The sequence below is a fragment of the Girardinichthys multiradiatus genome, chromosome 22 (assembly GCF_021462225.1).
Source record: "Girardinichthys multiradiatus isolate DD_20200921_A chromosome 22, DD_fGirMul_XY1, whole genome shotgun sequence".
NCBI lineage: Eukaryota > Metazoa > Chordata > Actinopteri > Cyprinodontiformes > Goodeidae > Girardinichthys > Girardinichthys multiradiatus.
In genome coordinates, this window is record NC_061814.1 from 41,978,163 (window position 1) to 41,995,644 (window position 17,482).

Consider the following 17,482-nt stretch of genomic DNA (forward strand, 5'->3'; position numbering starts at 1 on the left):
TTAAAGGGGTGAAGTGAAAACAGGATGATTGTTCTGCTGAGCTGGTCCCGTTTAGGCAGTTTAACTTAAGAGTGTTGAGAGAAGAGGTCAAATGAAGGAGAGACTGTTCCAGTGCCCTGTATAAACGCTACAGGCACAGGACCGCTGTATACTAGCAAACTATCAAAAACTCAAACATTTAACTGTTTCAGTGGATAAAAATTCACTTTAGCTCCAGTCTAAACTTTTCCAGACTCTAATTTCTAGATCTGAAAACATATCGATGACCAAGTTGGGTTTTATGATCTGTATGTTCCACAGATTTTGAAACAACATAATGCTGATGTTTCCTTTTCTAATTTAGCAGCCGGGTCAGAGGCTAAGGTGCTGTGTTTTTGGACATCTGGACAAAATTAGATAAGCTTCACTTTAAATAATTGGGAAAAAAATGGAAAAAAGGATTATTCTACAGTAGATACTGATTCTGCTAGTACAGGTCCCTTTTCTGTTTTAATTTGTAAATATATATAATAAAAATTGGATAATCAATTCTTTATTTGGCATCTAAACCAAATCCGGTTTAAAAACCTTGATCTAATGCCTGGTTCACATGCCAAGATTTTAAAACTGTCGGTTGATTTTCAAACCCTGAGAGACACACCCAATTAAAGTATAAATCACAAAGCCCTGACTGTTTTTGACTAATTCTGATTTCTATTTTAAATAATGGAATAAAACCTGGAAACTCAAACATTTTTTCAAACTTAATTTTCTTTGTGCCATTCTTGTTGGAATGAAAACACCCAATTTTCCAAACTTTTCAAATGAAATAAAATCTTTCACTGCAACTATATAATAAAATCTAAGATAGGCGTGTAAGCATCTGATGCATTAATTGATGTTAGGCCCAGTTTCACTGTTTCCTTCAAGATGCATGACAGACATGGACACCAACCCGGGGTTGATAGCTGGAACTGGAGGACAGAGGTGGTGGTTTGGGCTTCGTAAGGCTGCTGTAGTTCCTTTGATCATGGTACAGTCCAGTCTAAGAGAGTAGCAAAATAATATGACCTCAAACAAGCAATCAGAGATCCAAATGCCAGCCTCAGTCCATATTCAATCCATTTAATCCTTCGGTTCACAAAGCAATGATTACTCAGGTCTATAAAAGGTAAAAAGCATTAAATAGAAAATCACTACTGCAAGCCACCGAGTCTGCATAAGCATGGCAGCGCCGATGCTTGGAGTCAAAGCTGTGATAATAACTGTGAGGCAGTAAACTAACCAGCAGCCCTTTCTTCGAGGAGGAAGCCTTTTTTTGGCCACGCAGGTCATTGTACACAGAACTCTGTCAAGCCACAGAAAAGGTAGGAAAACAGAAAAAACAAGAAGACCCAAAAGAAGTTTCATTAAACAAAAAAATGAAAGTAAGTAATTAAAAAATGAACACAAAGTGACATACAGTAGACCGGGAACTCTTCAGCAGGGAGCTAGAGGAGAAGCCGTCAGCCTGAAGAGAGATCAGGAGGTCAAATATCATCTGAGAAGTTGTTCAGGGTAAACTCCACACACACATGCATCTACATGCTGCTTCAACAACACACACGTGACCCCCGGTTAGAAGCTGCTGTCAGAGTACAATGTGATGCACTGCTGCTGCTTTATTTCTACCGATTCTACTCATCACTGGCCAGAAAAGCTCAGGGAGGTTTCAGGCAACAGCGAGGTTTTAAAAAGGGTTTTCTGCCAAATTTAGTGTCATTTTAATGTGTGGAAGTTAACCGTGTGTTTCTCTGCCTATATAGGTCATAGAATATTGCAGCTCTGCTCCTCCCCCACCTGTTGCTGCAGTCATGATATGGAAACTAAATCAGCGCCACCTATGGCTCACTGCTTTATTTTTGTGCATATTTCACCACAGTTTAAAACTGAATCTAAAGGTGATCAGTGAGAATCTTTGTCCAAATCTTAGGTAAGTTTACAAGTTGCAGCAGAAAGGTTTTGCAAACAGAAGATAAAAAGTTTTAAAATCAGTTCATCAGAACAGCAACTAGTGATGCAACAGATGTTAACATATACATGCATTTCTCAAACAGCATTCTGCCTTGGAGGAGTCAGGAGAGCCTGTACACTGTGTGGAAGATATAACTATAGTACACCATCTGAATATGAGCATGCCTGAACTTGAAGTTTTCCAAACGGGAATGGTGTATGAATACTCCAGTACACAGACCTCCCCTGGCAGATGAACTCAGGCTTTACAGCAGCTGGTGCGAGCCTCCCCACTGTGTGGCGTTTGCTATCCGTAAGCTGCAGAGACCGTGACAACACTGCTGCCAAAACGTGAAGTTATTGTTTGGTGGTTTCAGAGCAACAATACCCAGGAGGAACCTCTCCAATGACAACTTCATAGAAGTCCTGATGGAAGAGGATTTTCCTTCCAAACAATAACCTCTTTCACCTCTCCATCTTCACCCCAACTTTACTTGTTCTTTACTTATATTATTTGGTCTTAATAATTCAACATATAATGCTTCTAGTAATGGTATTAAGTGAGAATAGGAGCCTTTTACATCCAGTTAAGTAGTTACGGTGCATTCAAGTTGCCTTGGAAATTGGAGCCTAGACCTGGGAATGATGAGCAGGACGCTCTAGCTGCAGGTCAAACCAGTGGATCCTTAATTTCTGGGGTTCCAACTACGAGCAGCAACACAAGCCAATAACAATCTGTTTCTCTCCATTTTATTCTTTCAAACACTAAAACAATATGTAATGTAATGTACTAAAAACCTTCAGAAGCACTAATAAAAAGTTTATAACTGCAGCTTTGTTTTTGTGCTTGGCAGCCATGCTGGGTTCTGAACTGGGGGTAGATCCCAGTGAGAAATCTGAACTTTCCGAGAGCAAAGAGAACGCACCATTGATTCTGTGTAAAACACTGGTAGTTTTGTGCAAAATTGTTCAAAACCATTTTGTTCGTGAGCTTTCTAAATCAAACTTGTTGGATTTTTTTTTACACATTCTGGAAACAACCCAAAAACGGCACTCATGGATTCTTCTAAATCCATTTTTTATGAGGTGTAACATGTTTGCCTCATTTGTTTAACTGGACACTCTTGACTTTTAGACTTTGAACTTGGAATCTGCTGATAATTTGGGTCACATTCGTGCAGAGGCGCTGTCACACTAACGCACCAGGACGTCCTTTCTACGGGAACTGGATCGACTCTTGTTAGAACCCAGGTCACGTACAGCTGATGATGTTGACTTTGAATAAAATGAATAGGGATGTATATTAGGAAGAAATAATGTAAGACAACCGAGCATTGCGTAATTAATGTGTTTTTAAACAGATCTTCTAAAAACAACGACGACTTTCACACATCAGCGTTGATTTGTACACACCCTGTAGCTGCGGACTGACAAAACATCGTCATCCAGCCCCTGTTAATGTGGAAACACAGAGTCATGGTGGACAAACAGAAAGGGAGAGAGAACACAGAGGCTGATGAGGGAGGAAAGGAAATAAAAGGAGATAAAGAGGAAATGTGTGAGGAGGATACAGACCCGGTGATGATGGTTGCTGGACCTACTACTACTGGAGGCTCGGGCTTTTTCTGTTTCAGCCTGGAATCAGGAAAGAAGGTCGGCAGAGATAACATTTAATGGATATAGAGCGCTGAGTTATTTCAACTGTTACTATGCAAAGGCTGGACCACACAGAACAGCGTCAGCTTGTCAAATAGTTGCAAATATCATGCTAATGCATCATGTCGTGGCATTTGTTTGAAAAGCTTTTTGTAAAAATACTCCAACAAACCGTTCTCAAACATGAAAAGGCTGAAGTTTGAAGAACTACAGTTAGAAGTTCAAACCAATTTCCTGCGTGCAGAATCAACCATCCTATATAAAGCCAAACACCAAAGCCCGCACTCCAAATAGTCAGTCACAGTTCACAAGGTCTCCAAAGCAAACACATATTTCCACTGTGAGGCACAAAGTCTGGGAGTCGAGTGGAGCTTAAACGGTCAGGGTCGACTGGGACTTGGTCCCACAAAACCGTGTTAGTGGCAAAGAAAGCAGCAGCACTCCTCTGCTTGCCTACCATCCACTGGTGGATCTGACCCCATTTTCTGCTGCTGCTGGATGAATGGTATGAAAGCTGAACACAGGGGAGAAACGCCAGGAAAAACAGTCATACCTCACTGAAAACTGCTGAAATAGAAAATCTGGCATACATTTACTTCGGAATAGAACTTTTGGTTTCATCTGTGGACATGCAGCACTTTTATTTAGTTTTCTTTTACACTTGTCGGACATTGAGGCCAAACAGCTCCTCCACAAACTGAGAAGCTGGTCCATTTTGTGTCAAATACCTCCTTTTGCTGCCGTTCGAGTTCCCTCATCCGAATGTCCCTGGCCTCTGCCCGAGCCGCCCTCTTCGCTGCCAGCCTCGCCTCAGCCTGTGAGACACAACGTGAACACACCTGTCAGCGTGCAACCTGGAAGTCACACCCGGTGTATGCAAGCAGAAAACAAGAGCAGGAGGAGCAGTCATACAGATAAACAGAGGAACCATAACATAGGTTTCCTTTTAGGTATTAAAAACATCTGCTTTCTGTGGGAGAAGAGAAACATGGAGTGATTTCACTCAAACTGTAGGAGAAGCAGAAATTAAACAAAAACAATACAACTTTATTAAAATGTTACCATGGCGATGTTATTAACAGTGTGACCAAGGAGGATGTTATATTCTACACGTTGGGAAAAGTCCTCATTCATCTGGACAATAACACACCCATGCCAGAGTCCTGTCTGTGGATCACTCTCCAGACACTAAAACAGAAACTTCTGCTGCCTGTCATCACTCCGCTTTGGATGAAAAAATCTCCAACTCAACTCTGGTTTGCTGTTATGTGATATAAAGTACTCGTACTCATACTTGTAGTCTTCCGCTTTATCCGGGACCGGGTCGCAGGGGCAGCAGAGACGCCCAGACGTCCCTCTCCCTAGACACCTCCTCCAGGGGGAGCTCAAGGCGTTCCCAGGAGAGCTGAGAGACATAGTCCCTCCAGCGTGTCCTGGGCCGTCCCCTGGGCCTCCTCCCGGTGGGACGTGCCTGGAACACCTCCGAAGGAAGGACTCCAGGAGGCATCCGGTATAGATGCCCGAGCCACCTCAACTGGCTCCTCTTGATGTGGAGGAGCAGCGGCTCTACTCCGAGCCCCTCCCGGATGGCCGAGCTCCTCACCCTATCTCTAAGGGAGTGCCCGGCCACCCTACGGAGGAAGCTCATTTCAGCCGCTTGTAACCAGGATCTCGTTCTTTCGGTCATGACCCAAAGTTCATAGGTGAGGGTAGGAACGTAGACCGACCGGTAAATCGAGAGCTTCGCTTTTCGGCTCAGCTCTCTCTACACCACAACGGACCGGCACAGCGCCCCCATTACTGCGGCAGCCGCACCGATCCGTCTGTCAATCTCCCGCTCCATTCTTCCCTCACTCGTGAACAAGACCCCGAGATACTTAAACTCCTCCACTTGAGGCAGGAACTCCCTTCCAACCTGAAGAGGACAAGCCACCTTTTTCCTTTTCCTGTCGAGAACCATGGCCTCTGACTCGGCTGCGAATATATAATGGTAAATCATTCATTCATTTACTGCAACTATAAAAGGCACCTTTTTGTCCCAATTGGTCATTACATAAGGACTAGAGGCAAGGTCACAGTGTGTGTGTGTGTGTGTGTGTGTGTGGGTGTGTGAGAGAGAGACGAGTCAGTATTACACAGATCTGCAGTTTAACAAGATTGAAATTTTTTCTAGATTTTCTTCTAAACAAAATAAACTATAGATATTTTCAGATGTGTCTAGCATTTTATGAGTGATTAGCAACATTAGGACACTTTTTATCTGCTGATCCTCTCTACAGATCTAACTGTTCATTGCAGGACCGGTCCAGACTGCAACAAACAATCAGGTCTGCAGAAAGGATCATCGGGGCCAACCTGCCCTACATCCAGAACTTGTCCAGGTCTAGGGTCAGGAAAAGGGCAGCCAACATCTCTGCAGGTCCCACATATCTTGGACACAAACTGTTTAACAGTTTAGACTTTTACCTTCCGGTTGGCGCTACACAAAAGCTTTTCACATCTTTCATGCTTCCTCTGATTTCATTTTGTACCACCTCACAGATACAGTCTTCTTCACTCAGTCACAATCTTAACACAGAACAGTGCTGCTGTCAGAGCAACCTGGTTCATTGATTTAAAAAAAGTTCAGATTTTTAGTTTCTGACCAGTAGAGTCATATCTGGGCTGGTCAAGGGTAACATTCTGGTCAAATGACTCCTCTGTGCACCTCTAGTGGACTGAATTAAATTTCTCAGATTACAGATCTCTAAAAGACCTCAGCAGGTTGAAGAACACCACTGAGACAGTGAAACAAGCCCAGCAGAACTGGTGCTTTCTGAGGAAACTAAAACATAACTCTGTACCATAATCATCATTATACAGAGCTGTAACATACCACATCTCAGCATGGTACTCTAGCTACAATTTGGCAGACCATATGGCCCTGCAGAGGATGGTGAGGGGAACTAGAAGGTCATTGGAGTGTCTGTACCGTATGTCCAGGATCTTATTAAGAGCTGCTGAAAAACTAAACTACCATCAGTCAAAAGGTACTTCAACATCAACAGCAGAACCACCAGACAGTTGCACAGATTTCTGCCACAAGCTGTTAAAATGCTGTTAGGATTAAACACATTTCAGTTGTGAGTGTTTTAAAACCTATTTGCATTCTGTGTTACCCATTTTCACACCAGTCTGTTGTAGATCCCAAAAAACACCATCTTTTGTTCAATGCTATTTATTTAGCGCTCACTGAAGTGGTGATAAACTGATTAGATCTGCATGGCTTTACAGGTATCTTTGGTGGTAAATGCTTTAAATATATTTCAGGCATTTCAAATCACATGTTATTCCTTCAAAATAAGACGTTTTCTACTCTGTACACAACTTGGACTAAATACTGTAGGGGTCCAACATTCATTCTCCATTCTCTGCTGAACTGTTCCATCTGTGACTCTCATCCCTAACATGTGTGAGCCATCAAGTTCAGGGGGGTCATTTAATGTCCCAGAGTATAAACATAGCTTGTTTCTAATAAATTCAACCAAATCATCAGCACAGTCATGCCTGTATGTACACAGCTACAACCAATAAAGACTCCTTGGGGCAGGAGAAGAGAAGAAATACAGAAAACTGCCCCAACAGAAGGTCATTTTATAGAATATCTCAGGAGAAGGTAATAATTGAAGCAACCCCTGGACAGGCTGGGGGAGGAGCAATTCAGCCGATTCTTTCAATGCATCTTGGTTACGTAATACGGCTGCACACAGTCTAGGAACAATTCAAACATGCCATCAACAAAGAATGACGCTCAAGTTCACGAAGCCCAACCCTTTATCTTCAACTAAAAGACAGTCCATAAATACTAGAGATAATATGTACTGTATCTCACAGCAGACAAACACCGTCAGCATTCCAGCGTCTCTTATCTGCACTGCCAGCACACGAGGCCTAACAGCAAAGCTGTTTCTGTTTCAGCAACAGCCTGTAGCAAACACACCAAAACAGTGTTTTTCAGAAGCTAAAAATAAGTTTTTAGCTTCAGATAATCTCCAGGAGACAGGTTTGGGCTAAAGTCCAGAGACGTTCTTTTAAAGTTCAACCTTGCCGTAGTTTTTAGACTAGACCAACTTTATAAACTGGAACTGGTGTTTTTACGTTGGTCACATGTGTTTTTGTTCCAGATCAGACGTGTAAACGTGACGTGTCCAGCACTAACAAACGGAAAATAAACTAGAATGACTAGAATTTTAAAAAGGAAAGATTTAAGTTAGAACTCTGAGATTTTGAGAAAAATCTAGCAGCTCAACGTAGGACCACAAAGCTCTGGAGGAGCCTGACCATGTCAGCATTTCAAAGTACTGTTTGAAAGTGATTTTAATGGTGGGTAGATCATCTACCAGGTCTATGGAGCACAAAGCAATGCCACCTTGCACCTCATTCTGCACAGTGCCAGTCAGCTGGCTGAAAGAAAGTTACTAAACTTCTCCCTTGCTTACAAAAAGACTGTTTGGAAACATTTCTGAAAAACATGGTGTAGAAATTTACGGAAGTTGGATTAAACCTGCAGTTGTCAAGCTATGAACAGCATGTCTGTTAAGCAGCTGACTGCAGGCTCTACTGGAGCAGATGGACCAACCAATCAATCTGCTAATGTCAGCTTTTTGTACTTATTCTGCTGTCTTACTTTGAAGAATGAACCAGTAAAAAGGTATATTTAGCACAATCAGCACATTTACGTAGTTGAAAATAAGGATATACGATATAAAAATTTGTGCGGATTTATATTGCTGTTATGGCCGATAACCGATACTAGATATATTTGCCTACCCTTCGACACCGTACAAAAACGACCACACTGACACTGCTTCTTTGTTTCAGCTAAACTCCCCACAATCCTGCGCTGCATCACTGTCACATGACCAGAGAAACACCACGTGGCCAACCACCTCTGCCCTCCAACACAAAACAGCAACAAGTTGAAATATTGGCCCAGTTTTACTCACCGGACCGATGCTGATGTTGGTCGATTAGTTTGAAATCTAATCATTTGAGAGTTTATTCAAGATTTTTGCTCATGGCTTCATCAAAAATAACAAGTAATTGATACTATGGGTTATTTTCTAACTATAACAGCCCATTAGTTTATTTTTGCGTCAGCATGAATAAATTGTTGCTTTTCTGTTTCATATCAAATTGATTAGATCATCAAACATTTCAGCTCGTCACACTGAGAATCTCATACCAACTCATGCTTATTGTACAATAAAACCTGAGGTAATCCAAAGAGTTTTGCCCAAATTCAAAAGTGCCAGCAAGGTCCCAAATGATGTGTAGGAGCCCACATGAGTCAGAGCCAGCTGGCTGTGTGCTCTGCACCTGTTGATCTGTCTGACCTGCTCTGAACAGCAGCACAGCTGAGCTCCCGGTCTCTGTCCTATCTATAGACCGGGCCGGCCGACCGAGGGCGACCAGCAGCCGCATCTCAGCCCTGAGACGGTAACCTGAGCAGGACAACTTCACCAGTACAACACACCTCCGACACCCAGCTCAGCGGCCTGTCAGGTGTGCCGGTAACAGCGCTTCAAGGTTCCCATGACGTGGAACAAGGTGACGTCTCTTTTTCCCCGCACGTTTTTAATATAAATAAAGCAATAATTAGTCTGTGTTTAGATATAGCTCAAAAAATATAAACTGCAAGAAACATGAGCTTGAAAAATAAAGAACAAATTCACAGAATTTCACTTTAAACACCAAAAGCCCTTCAAAAGACAAATGTACAATGATATTTACACAAAACATATCTCAGTGTGTGCAAGGTAATATAATGCTTTATTATTGTGTCACTTCTAAAAAACATAAATAAACCCTAAAACATCCTGATTTCACCTGGAAATAATTGCTTATCCCAAAACATTGTAACCTGTTGGCATCTAAAATAAAAGCAACATATTCATCTTATAATCTGCAGCAGAATAGCTGGAAATTCATTTTATTTACAGGTTTGTGCAGCAGCAATAATAATAATAATAATAATAATAATAATGATGGTTATCATTTGTTGCGACTGACAACAGGTCTGATCTTTGGTCACTACAAATTAAAGCAAAACTAGTCGTTTTCTGCTGCAATCCATTTTAATCTTAATAATACAGGACTATTCAATTATTATGTATTTTATTTTATTTTTTTTGCATCACTAGAGGCCTTTATTTTTCATTTTTTGATAGTAGGTAGAAAGGAAAGAGGGTCAAAGAGAGGGGGAGACATTCAGCAAAGGTCGCCGGGTCCGGGTCCGGGACAGCCGCACCGAGGACTGTAGCCTCTGCACATCGTCGCGCACTGAACTCCTACACCACCAGCGCCACGCCCCTATGAAGTTATTATTTACCGAATAAATATTTTAACATGTATAAATGCTTTTAACATATAATGAATACACATTTTCATTACTAGTTTTCACATTTAAAATCATGCAGTTCATTTTTGTTTTAAACATCAAATAATGATACACTAGTTTTTGTCTAAATTTCCAATTTTATTTAAATCATAGATATGAAAATGCGGCACTTTTATCTTTTGAAAGAAAGGCAGATTTTCTTTGGAAATAAACCTGCATTTTCACATTTATAATCCTGCAGCCTAGTAAAATAAAAGGTTTTCTTCAGTCTGAAGATTCAACAGTTCCAGCTCTTTATAGACAGCAAAGGTTTCACTTTCTTTTGTGACCTACCTAAACCTTTTGATTTGACTATAACATTGAATAAACTAGAAACACGGTAGTGTGTAAAAACACACCCTCCAAGCAAGGAGGAAAGCCAATAACTGCCATCACTGGAAACTAGCGTATCCCTTAGGTCCTGATCGCAGAGACAAGAGGTACGCGGGGATGATTGTTTCGTATCTTTGGCTAATTCTGGGTTTGTAAGCAAGCTGCTGGTATTCAAAAAACTGACAGCCAAGAAGTAACTTAAGGTGCCTCAGCATGAGGCTGGTGAGTGTGCTGGCTCAAATTCACAGTCATCCTTACCAGCAACACATGCCAAGCACAGACAGGCTGACTGCAAGCTCTGTGAGCGACGAGCCACAAGCTGCACTCTTCAGAGTTGGGATTTTTCCTTGTTTTTTTTTTTTTTTAAAGGAGGTAGTTACTTTGACCCCTTGAACTCACGCACGGCTGATCTAATCTTTGCTTTACTCCACAAAGAGATTCAGATTTAGGAGCTGTCCGGGAGGGTCAGAGGACTCATGTTTCTATGATCAGCCCGCACGACTATAAAGAGAGCAAATGGAGTCTCGCTGCTCAAGAATGGGACGCTGCACAGCTTTTAAACATCAGAGACGTTGCCCAAAAAAAAGTCCAAGGCCAACACTTCTGATTTATCCAGAATTCAAACGCTTTTTAAGCCCGGAAGTCAGTGGACTTAATGTAATGTTTGCAGTAAACCTGGCCTGTGTCAATTTCTTTAATAAGACAAAACTACTGTGGAAAAAACCCAAAGGAATGAAAGGACTGCTGGGACATGTCTTCACAGGCCAGGCAGCCTGTTCTCCCTCTGCTTGGTGTTTTTCTCCAAGCAGAGGAGAGTCTACCTCTCTGCGGTCCAAACCAGCTGTCCCAGCTCGGTTTGACCCAAACAAACATTAACCAGAAAAACCAGAACATCCACATGTGGATACTCATTTGCTGGCCACAACACCTGAAATCAGCATAACTGGCTCTTAATCCCAAGAGTGGAAAGGAAAATTTCCCGACTTTAATACCGCCACGCCACAAGTAAACAAAGAGAGATCGTCATTTTGCTTTTTCACCGTTTTGTACCTTTGCAGCTTCGGTTGTTTCATTCCTGCGGTAAACTAACTGTTTAAAGTAGCTTTACATTTTCTATTAACGTTACTGGAAGTAAACGAGGTTTCTAATAAAATCTACAAGCAGGCGGGGGACAATCCAAAGTCAGGGATCAAAATCTGTTATATTCTGTTATAGCTAACTGGTCCAAACATGGATCAGAACCGAAATAAATGGAAATGGGTCATCATATAAAAAACAAATATACAGTTACATTATTTATAAGATTGGAGTATTTTTATGACTTTATGTCCATAATTCATGACAACACATCTTTGTACAAATGGGCATAAAATGGTTTATGGGTATGAAAGCTGAAGGTCACGAACAGGTGGGAACCAATCTGTAACAATCAGAGCTTTCCAACAAATTATTCCCAAAAACTTTGATCCTAAAGAAATCATAAAGATCTTTGAATTTTCCCCAATCGAAGCATGTTGGATCTGAAATGTCAAAGTACTTTAAATGATGAGTTTAAACAATGAATCATTTAAGTTTCATGTGTGATACCAGTTTAAACTGTAAGTCACAGCTAAATGTTCTTTCATGTTATCTAAAGCTTTTACTTTAAACCTCATGCTGCCTTTATTTTAGGCTGCTGCTGTTCAAATGAGCAACGTTCAAAACAGAAAAATCAACCATTTTCCTGTATGAGGCCTGGTGTAAGGACAATTAAATTGATTCAACGATGGAATAACTGGGGGAACTGACCTCCCGAGCAATGCTGCTCAAAGCCTCGTCCTCTGCGGAGAACCGATCTTTCAAAGGAGCACGCTTCCTACCGGTGCCTTGTGTCCCCATGCTAGCACAGAAACTGAGGTTGCACCAAAGTGTGAGGCTGGGAAAATGACAGGGCTGGCTGAAGATACCTAGAAGAACAACAAAGAGAAGAAAACTATTTACAAGTCGGTAAACAATGGGAAAACCTCCAGAAACACGCTACATGCTATGCCATATATGTCAACATGCAACAGGTACGGTTTAACCAACATAGTTGTTTGCAGATAATACATACAGTGATTAGCCATAATATTATGACCACTCAAGTATTGATTACATCACTCTGAGGCCACCAAAAGAGCTCTCCTGAGTCTGCTGAAACAGCTTTGGTGGATGTCCTGAAGTAATACCAGAAGTTTGCAATCCCTGTGAATTATGGGATGAGGTCATGAGGATTGGTCTCCTTCCCTCCGATTCTTATTTAGGCTGATATCACAGACGTTTGGCTGTTGAATAAAAACCTTGAAACACCCTGTTGCATTCTTTAAAGCAGTCGTTCCTAAACTAGAGGGACTTGTGACCCACAAATATAGGCTCAGTGCATGACAAGTCTGTCAATTATAATATGGTATAATTACAAAACAACATGAAACCATAACCCTAATATATAACCCACCTTATACTGAACATGTAACAGATGAAGTCTACAAACTCCTAAAACTGATGGTATTGTTGGGATTGTTACTTTAACTGTTTGAACCAGTTTTTCCAATATTATTTAATGTAATTACTGAAGAACCCAATCAGATAACGGATATGTTTCAGTTTTAGAGCCGTATTTGTCTAGCAAGGCTTTAGATCCTACGCAGTATGAATTATAAACACGTCTATCGTCACGTCTGTCACCACTGTAGAACATACCAGCAAACACTGTGGTAAAAAAAATCTAAGTCCAACTTCCCATCATGATATCAGTGCAGGTTCTGTTCGCCTGCCGTCACTGGAGAGACGGATTTCTTACAGATGCAACAACTTTGCCTTCAGGATCCAGCCAACAGATTATGATTTTCATTGATTCTGACTTTTAGGGACTTGAACACATAAAAAAACATGTGCTGTTAAGTTCTTTGATAGAGGTAAAAGTTTTGGGTCCAACAGTAAAATGAAAGAATTACAAGATTATCCCCATTTGTGCATCAAAGTAAGCGTCCCTAACTTTTCCTTGACTTTCTTTAAACTGAAAAAGTGCAGATAAGTACATGCTGGTGGTCGCTGACGCAGGTACAGACCAAAATGGAGGGAGGATCTAACTTTGATGCATTTAATGAATAGGGAGAAAAATAAATAAATCAGACTTTTCCACATTTCACGGGCCAATCACTGATTAAAGCCAATCAACAAAATTAGCTGATAGCAACTTCAGGCCAACTGATTGGTCCAGCTCTATTAGTTATCTAAAACTAAACTAACTAACTAACTACTCACTGTTGGTGTGGACGGTCTGCATGAATCACATGGGAGGCCTTTTATGCAGGAACAGATGATGAAAATGAACTCATAGAAGCTTTGCATTCAAGCAGGTGGCCCAACTGACTGACGAGTATTCATTAGGCTTATGTTGGTTTCCTGACTGTTTAGATTGGTGTCTAGGATTCATGTAACATCCATGTGAATGCCAGAATGTGGGTTTTCAGACCCGAACACCATAATAGAACAGGATGAGCAGTGTTGTTTGTCCTTAATGTGGGCGGTCATGATGTTATGGCTGTCTGGTGAATGTTATAGTTACATTTAACTGTGCATGCAACAAGCCATACAGCCCTCAAAGGGTTTACTCTCATTGTAGCAAAAAACATGAAGTCACTAATGTATGGGTCCCATTAGGGTTCCTGATCGCAGACTGTGGCTTACATAAACCCCCCTTTAACAACACGGCTTCTGCAGCTTTATGAATAAGCTTTAACATTACTTTTAAACAACTGATTATTTATTAATTGGAGAGTGTTGGTGGACCAACGAATGTTTACAGACAAGACCTGCATTAAAGCAGACCTCAGATGTGGCCTGGGAGTTCTTTAGATGTCCCGGACTGGCCCACAGTGGTTAACAGAATATCCAGATTTAAACATGATTCAAGTGTTAATTCTGCACACAAGTCCAAATACTCTTATTTGGAAAACCAGCTTTTATTTTTAAGGCGTCTGCTGTCATTTCTGTTTGGGTAGTTACATTTACACCCTCCGTGTGCTGCTGTCGGTTTATGCTACAAACTGATTTTCTTCTTTGAAAAAAACAGATGGACTTTTAGGTAAGGGCTCCACAGTACAGTATGTCAACATCACAAATACCAACAGTCCATAAAAATAATATTTACAGGTTATTAATAAACATTTTGGCAATAATGCCCCAAAAAACATTTACACACAAAGCAAAATATCATCAAAAAGGTTATTTATTGAATTAATGTGAGATTCATACCATATAGACTCAATACACAGTGATATCTCAAGTGTTTATTTCTGTTTATTTTGATGATTATGGCTTACAGCTAATGAAGACCCACGATTCCTACTGAAGAGCACATCTATGTAATGTACAGAATATTCACTCAGCCCATGAGTGGGGCTCTTTTCATATTAATTACTGCATCAATGTGGTGTGGCATGGAGGTGATCAGCCTGTTGCTCTGCTGGGGTATTGAGGAAGCCCAGTTGGCTTTGCATTAGTGCCTCTCAACAATACCCCATAGATCCTTGATGTGGTTTAGGTCAGGTCAGTTTCCTGGCTAATCAAGCACATTGACATCATGGTCATTAAAGATGGTATTGGTACAGCTGGCAGGGTCGGCAGTCAGCAAAGGGAAGCACGAAATGCTCTAAATTTCCTAGTGAATGGCTGAACTGACTTTGAACGTAATAAAGCACAATGGGCCAAGACCAGCAAATCATCAGACTATGGAAACTTCACACCGGACCTTAAGCAACTTGGAAACTGTACCTCTCCACTCTTCCTGCAGACTCTGGGACCTTGATTTCCAAATGAAACGCAAAATTTACTTTTATCTGGGAACAGGAATTTGGACCACTGAGCAACAGTCTGATCCAGTCCAGTTTCTTTAAGCCAGGTATGACACTTCTGACATGGTCTCTGGTTTACGAGTTGCTTAACACATGGAGTATGACAGCTGTATCCCATATCCTGGATACATCTGAGTGTGAAGCACTGACTCCAGCTGTAGTCCACATTCTTGTGAAACTGCCTGTAACTCTTGAATGGGTATTTCTTCACTTTTTCTAGGCTGTAGGTATCCCTGCTGTATGTGCATCTTTTTCTACCAGACTTTTTCCTTCCACTCAACTATCTATTAATATGCTTGGATACAGCGCTTTGCAAGCAGGCAGCTTCTTCAGCAATGACCTTTCGTGGCTTACCCTCTTTGTGAAGGGTGTCAATGACTGACTGCTTGAAAACTAGTTAGCCATCATCATGAATCCGTAGGCCATACCATAACATTTCTTTATTAAACATTCTTTTTTAATTAGTCTCATGTCATATTATTTGGTTTTCATTAGCTTTAAGCCAGGATCATTAAAATAAACGCTTGAAATATATCACTGTGCGCAGTGAAACTATACAACGCGTTTTTTTTTTTTTTACATGGAATAACTGAAATACATGAACTTTCCGATCGCATTGTAATATAATGATACACTCCTATAGTTACTCATGTTGTCCTTGAGGAAAATAATCGCCCACCCTTTGGTTAGAGGAACATTTAAAGTACTCAGCTGTACATTAACAGTGATGATTGGAGCTGGCTGGAGCCGACAGGGCTGAAAATGCTTTATGACGCGGGTGAGTCAAAGGATCCAAAGAAAGGTATGCGCTCTCCATGGAAATATTTCATGATCTAATTCCTTTGGAACAAAAACTCAAAGCTGCAGGTCTAAAGCTTAGCTGGTTATCAGAAGAACGATGAATAAAAATCAATCGTATATGAAATAATAACATGTTTTAAGCGATTAAAAAGTGCTAAACACACCTTAACGAATGAGAATCAGCTGAGTTCAACTGGACCGTTAAGAAACACACACACCAACAAACATTATTTCTACATATAATGCTTGTAAAAAAAAGAAAAAGCTCAATAATAACATTTAGTTTGAATTACCTTTGGTGAAATAGATAACAATTAACGCCTGTTAGTCTTAACGAGTTAACGTGCTAAGCCACCGCTCCGAAAGCTAACTGGAACGGCTAACTAGCATTCTTTCCTCCAGGAATTAACAATGAAATTACCGTTTTAAATTATTCCTGTGCGTCTAAGAAACCCAACGTTTTACTGAGCGACAATCCTTCCGATCACAACAACACTTCAGCACCAAAAACAGCGTAATAAAGCCCAGTTACACAAACATTTGCTGCGTGGTTCACAAAGTTAGCAGCGAGGCTAACCTCGGCTCTCCTGAGACACAGACAGGGCAAACTGGGACTCATTCTCCCGTCATTTTTTCCAAGCCGAAAATGATTACTTTACCTTCGCGACACCTTTGAGCAAGGCAGTGATTCTCCCGGGGATTTTGTCCTCTATCAGCGGGTGTGTTTGGATAGAGGCATTTGGGTTAACTGCACAGAATGATAGTGTTTCTGTCCACTCTGACAGCTGTCATCAGTCCGCCTTTCTTTCCTCTGCTCTCCTTCACTTTCCACACACTGAAAAAAGTCCCGGATGTTAGGGAAAAATCAGGGTGTGATGCTGCCTTCAGGAACAGCTGGGAAATGTAAATTCTTAAACCAGCGTTGGTGACGTTTTTTTTAAACAATAATTAACAGATGTAATATTTTATAACAATAACCTGCTTTTTGTAGTAATCGAAGTGCATTTTTAATTTCTAATGCCTTTACAGCAAGCAGAAAGCTAAATATAATCGAATTATAAAATCTCCATGCCAAAAAGGCATTAAAATACACATATTTCTGCCTTCATTTTTTTGGTTCTTAAAATACGCCATGATTTTCCAGTTCACCTAAAAGTAGTTAAAGCTCAAAGCTGTACAGCTGCTTTGACAACCCATCATTTTTTTAAATACATTTGTAGCAAGCGGAAAGTCAATATTTGCTATTATTGTTAAGTAAAAGAATAACAATACACGAGTTTCAAAGTTCTTAACAGATAAAAGTCTGGAAGTGTTTACCTGAATCAATTCTTTGTAAAACTACCTTTCACTGCAACTAAAGGTATTCTGGGGCATAGCTCTACCACCTCCACAGACTGAAATCTTTGCCCATACTTCTTTCCAGAACAAC

At 40.8% G+C, this 17,482-nt stretch overlaps 1 protein-coding gene across 19 annotated transcripts in view; it reads right to left on the minus strand.

The window, feature by feature from the left end:
* lrrfip2 (leucine rich repeat (in FLII) interacting protein 2) overlaps positions 1-16,916 on the minus strand; it is a 30,219-nt gene extending 13,303 nt beyond the window's left edge. For 3 of the 19 annotated variants that reach the window (XM_047351074.1, XM_047351076.1, XM_047351072.1), the window contains exons 1-10: positions 16,713-16,915; positions 12,167-12,324; positions 4,356-4,442; positions 4,085-4,141; positions 3,547-3,606; positions 3,385-3,423; positions 3,175-3,246; positions 1,442-1,489; positions 1,265-1,327; positions 935-1,024 (exon numbers count right to left, since the gene is read on the minus strand). In XM_047351074.1, coding sequence (XP_047207030.1) covers positions 935-1,024; positions 1,265-1,327; positions 1,442-1,489; positions 3,175-3,246; positions 3,385-3,423; positions 3,547-3,606; positions 4,085-4,141; positions 4,356-4,442; positions 12,167-12,256 — 606 coding nt within the window. In that variant the 5' untranslated portion in view covers positions 12,257-12,324; positions 16,713-16,915. Of the gene's footprint in view, positions 1-934; positions 1,025-1,264; positions 1,328-1,441; positions 1,490-3,174; positions 3,247-3,384; positions 3,424-3,546; positions 3,607-4,084; positions 4,142-4,355; positions 4,443-12,166; positions 12,325-16,712 lie in introns of all 19 variants that reach the window. The other 16 variants (XM_047351071.1, XM_047351069.1, XM_047351077.1 and 13 more) reach the window with 12 other exon arrangements.
* Positions 16,917-17,482: the final 566 nt, after the last annotated feature.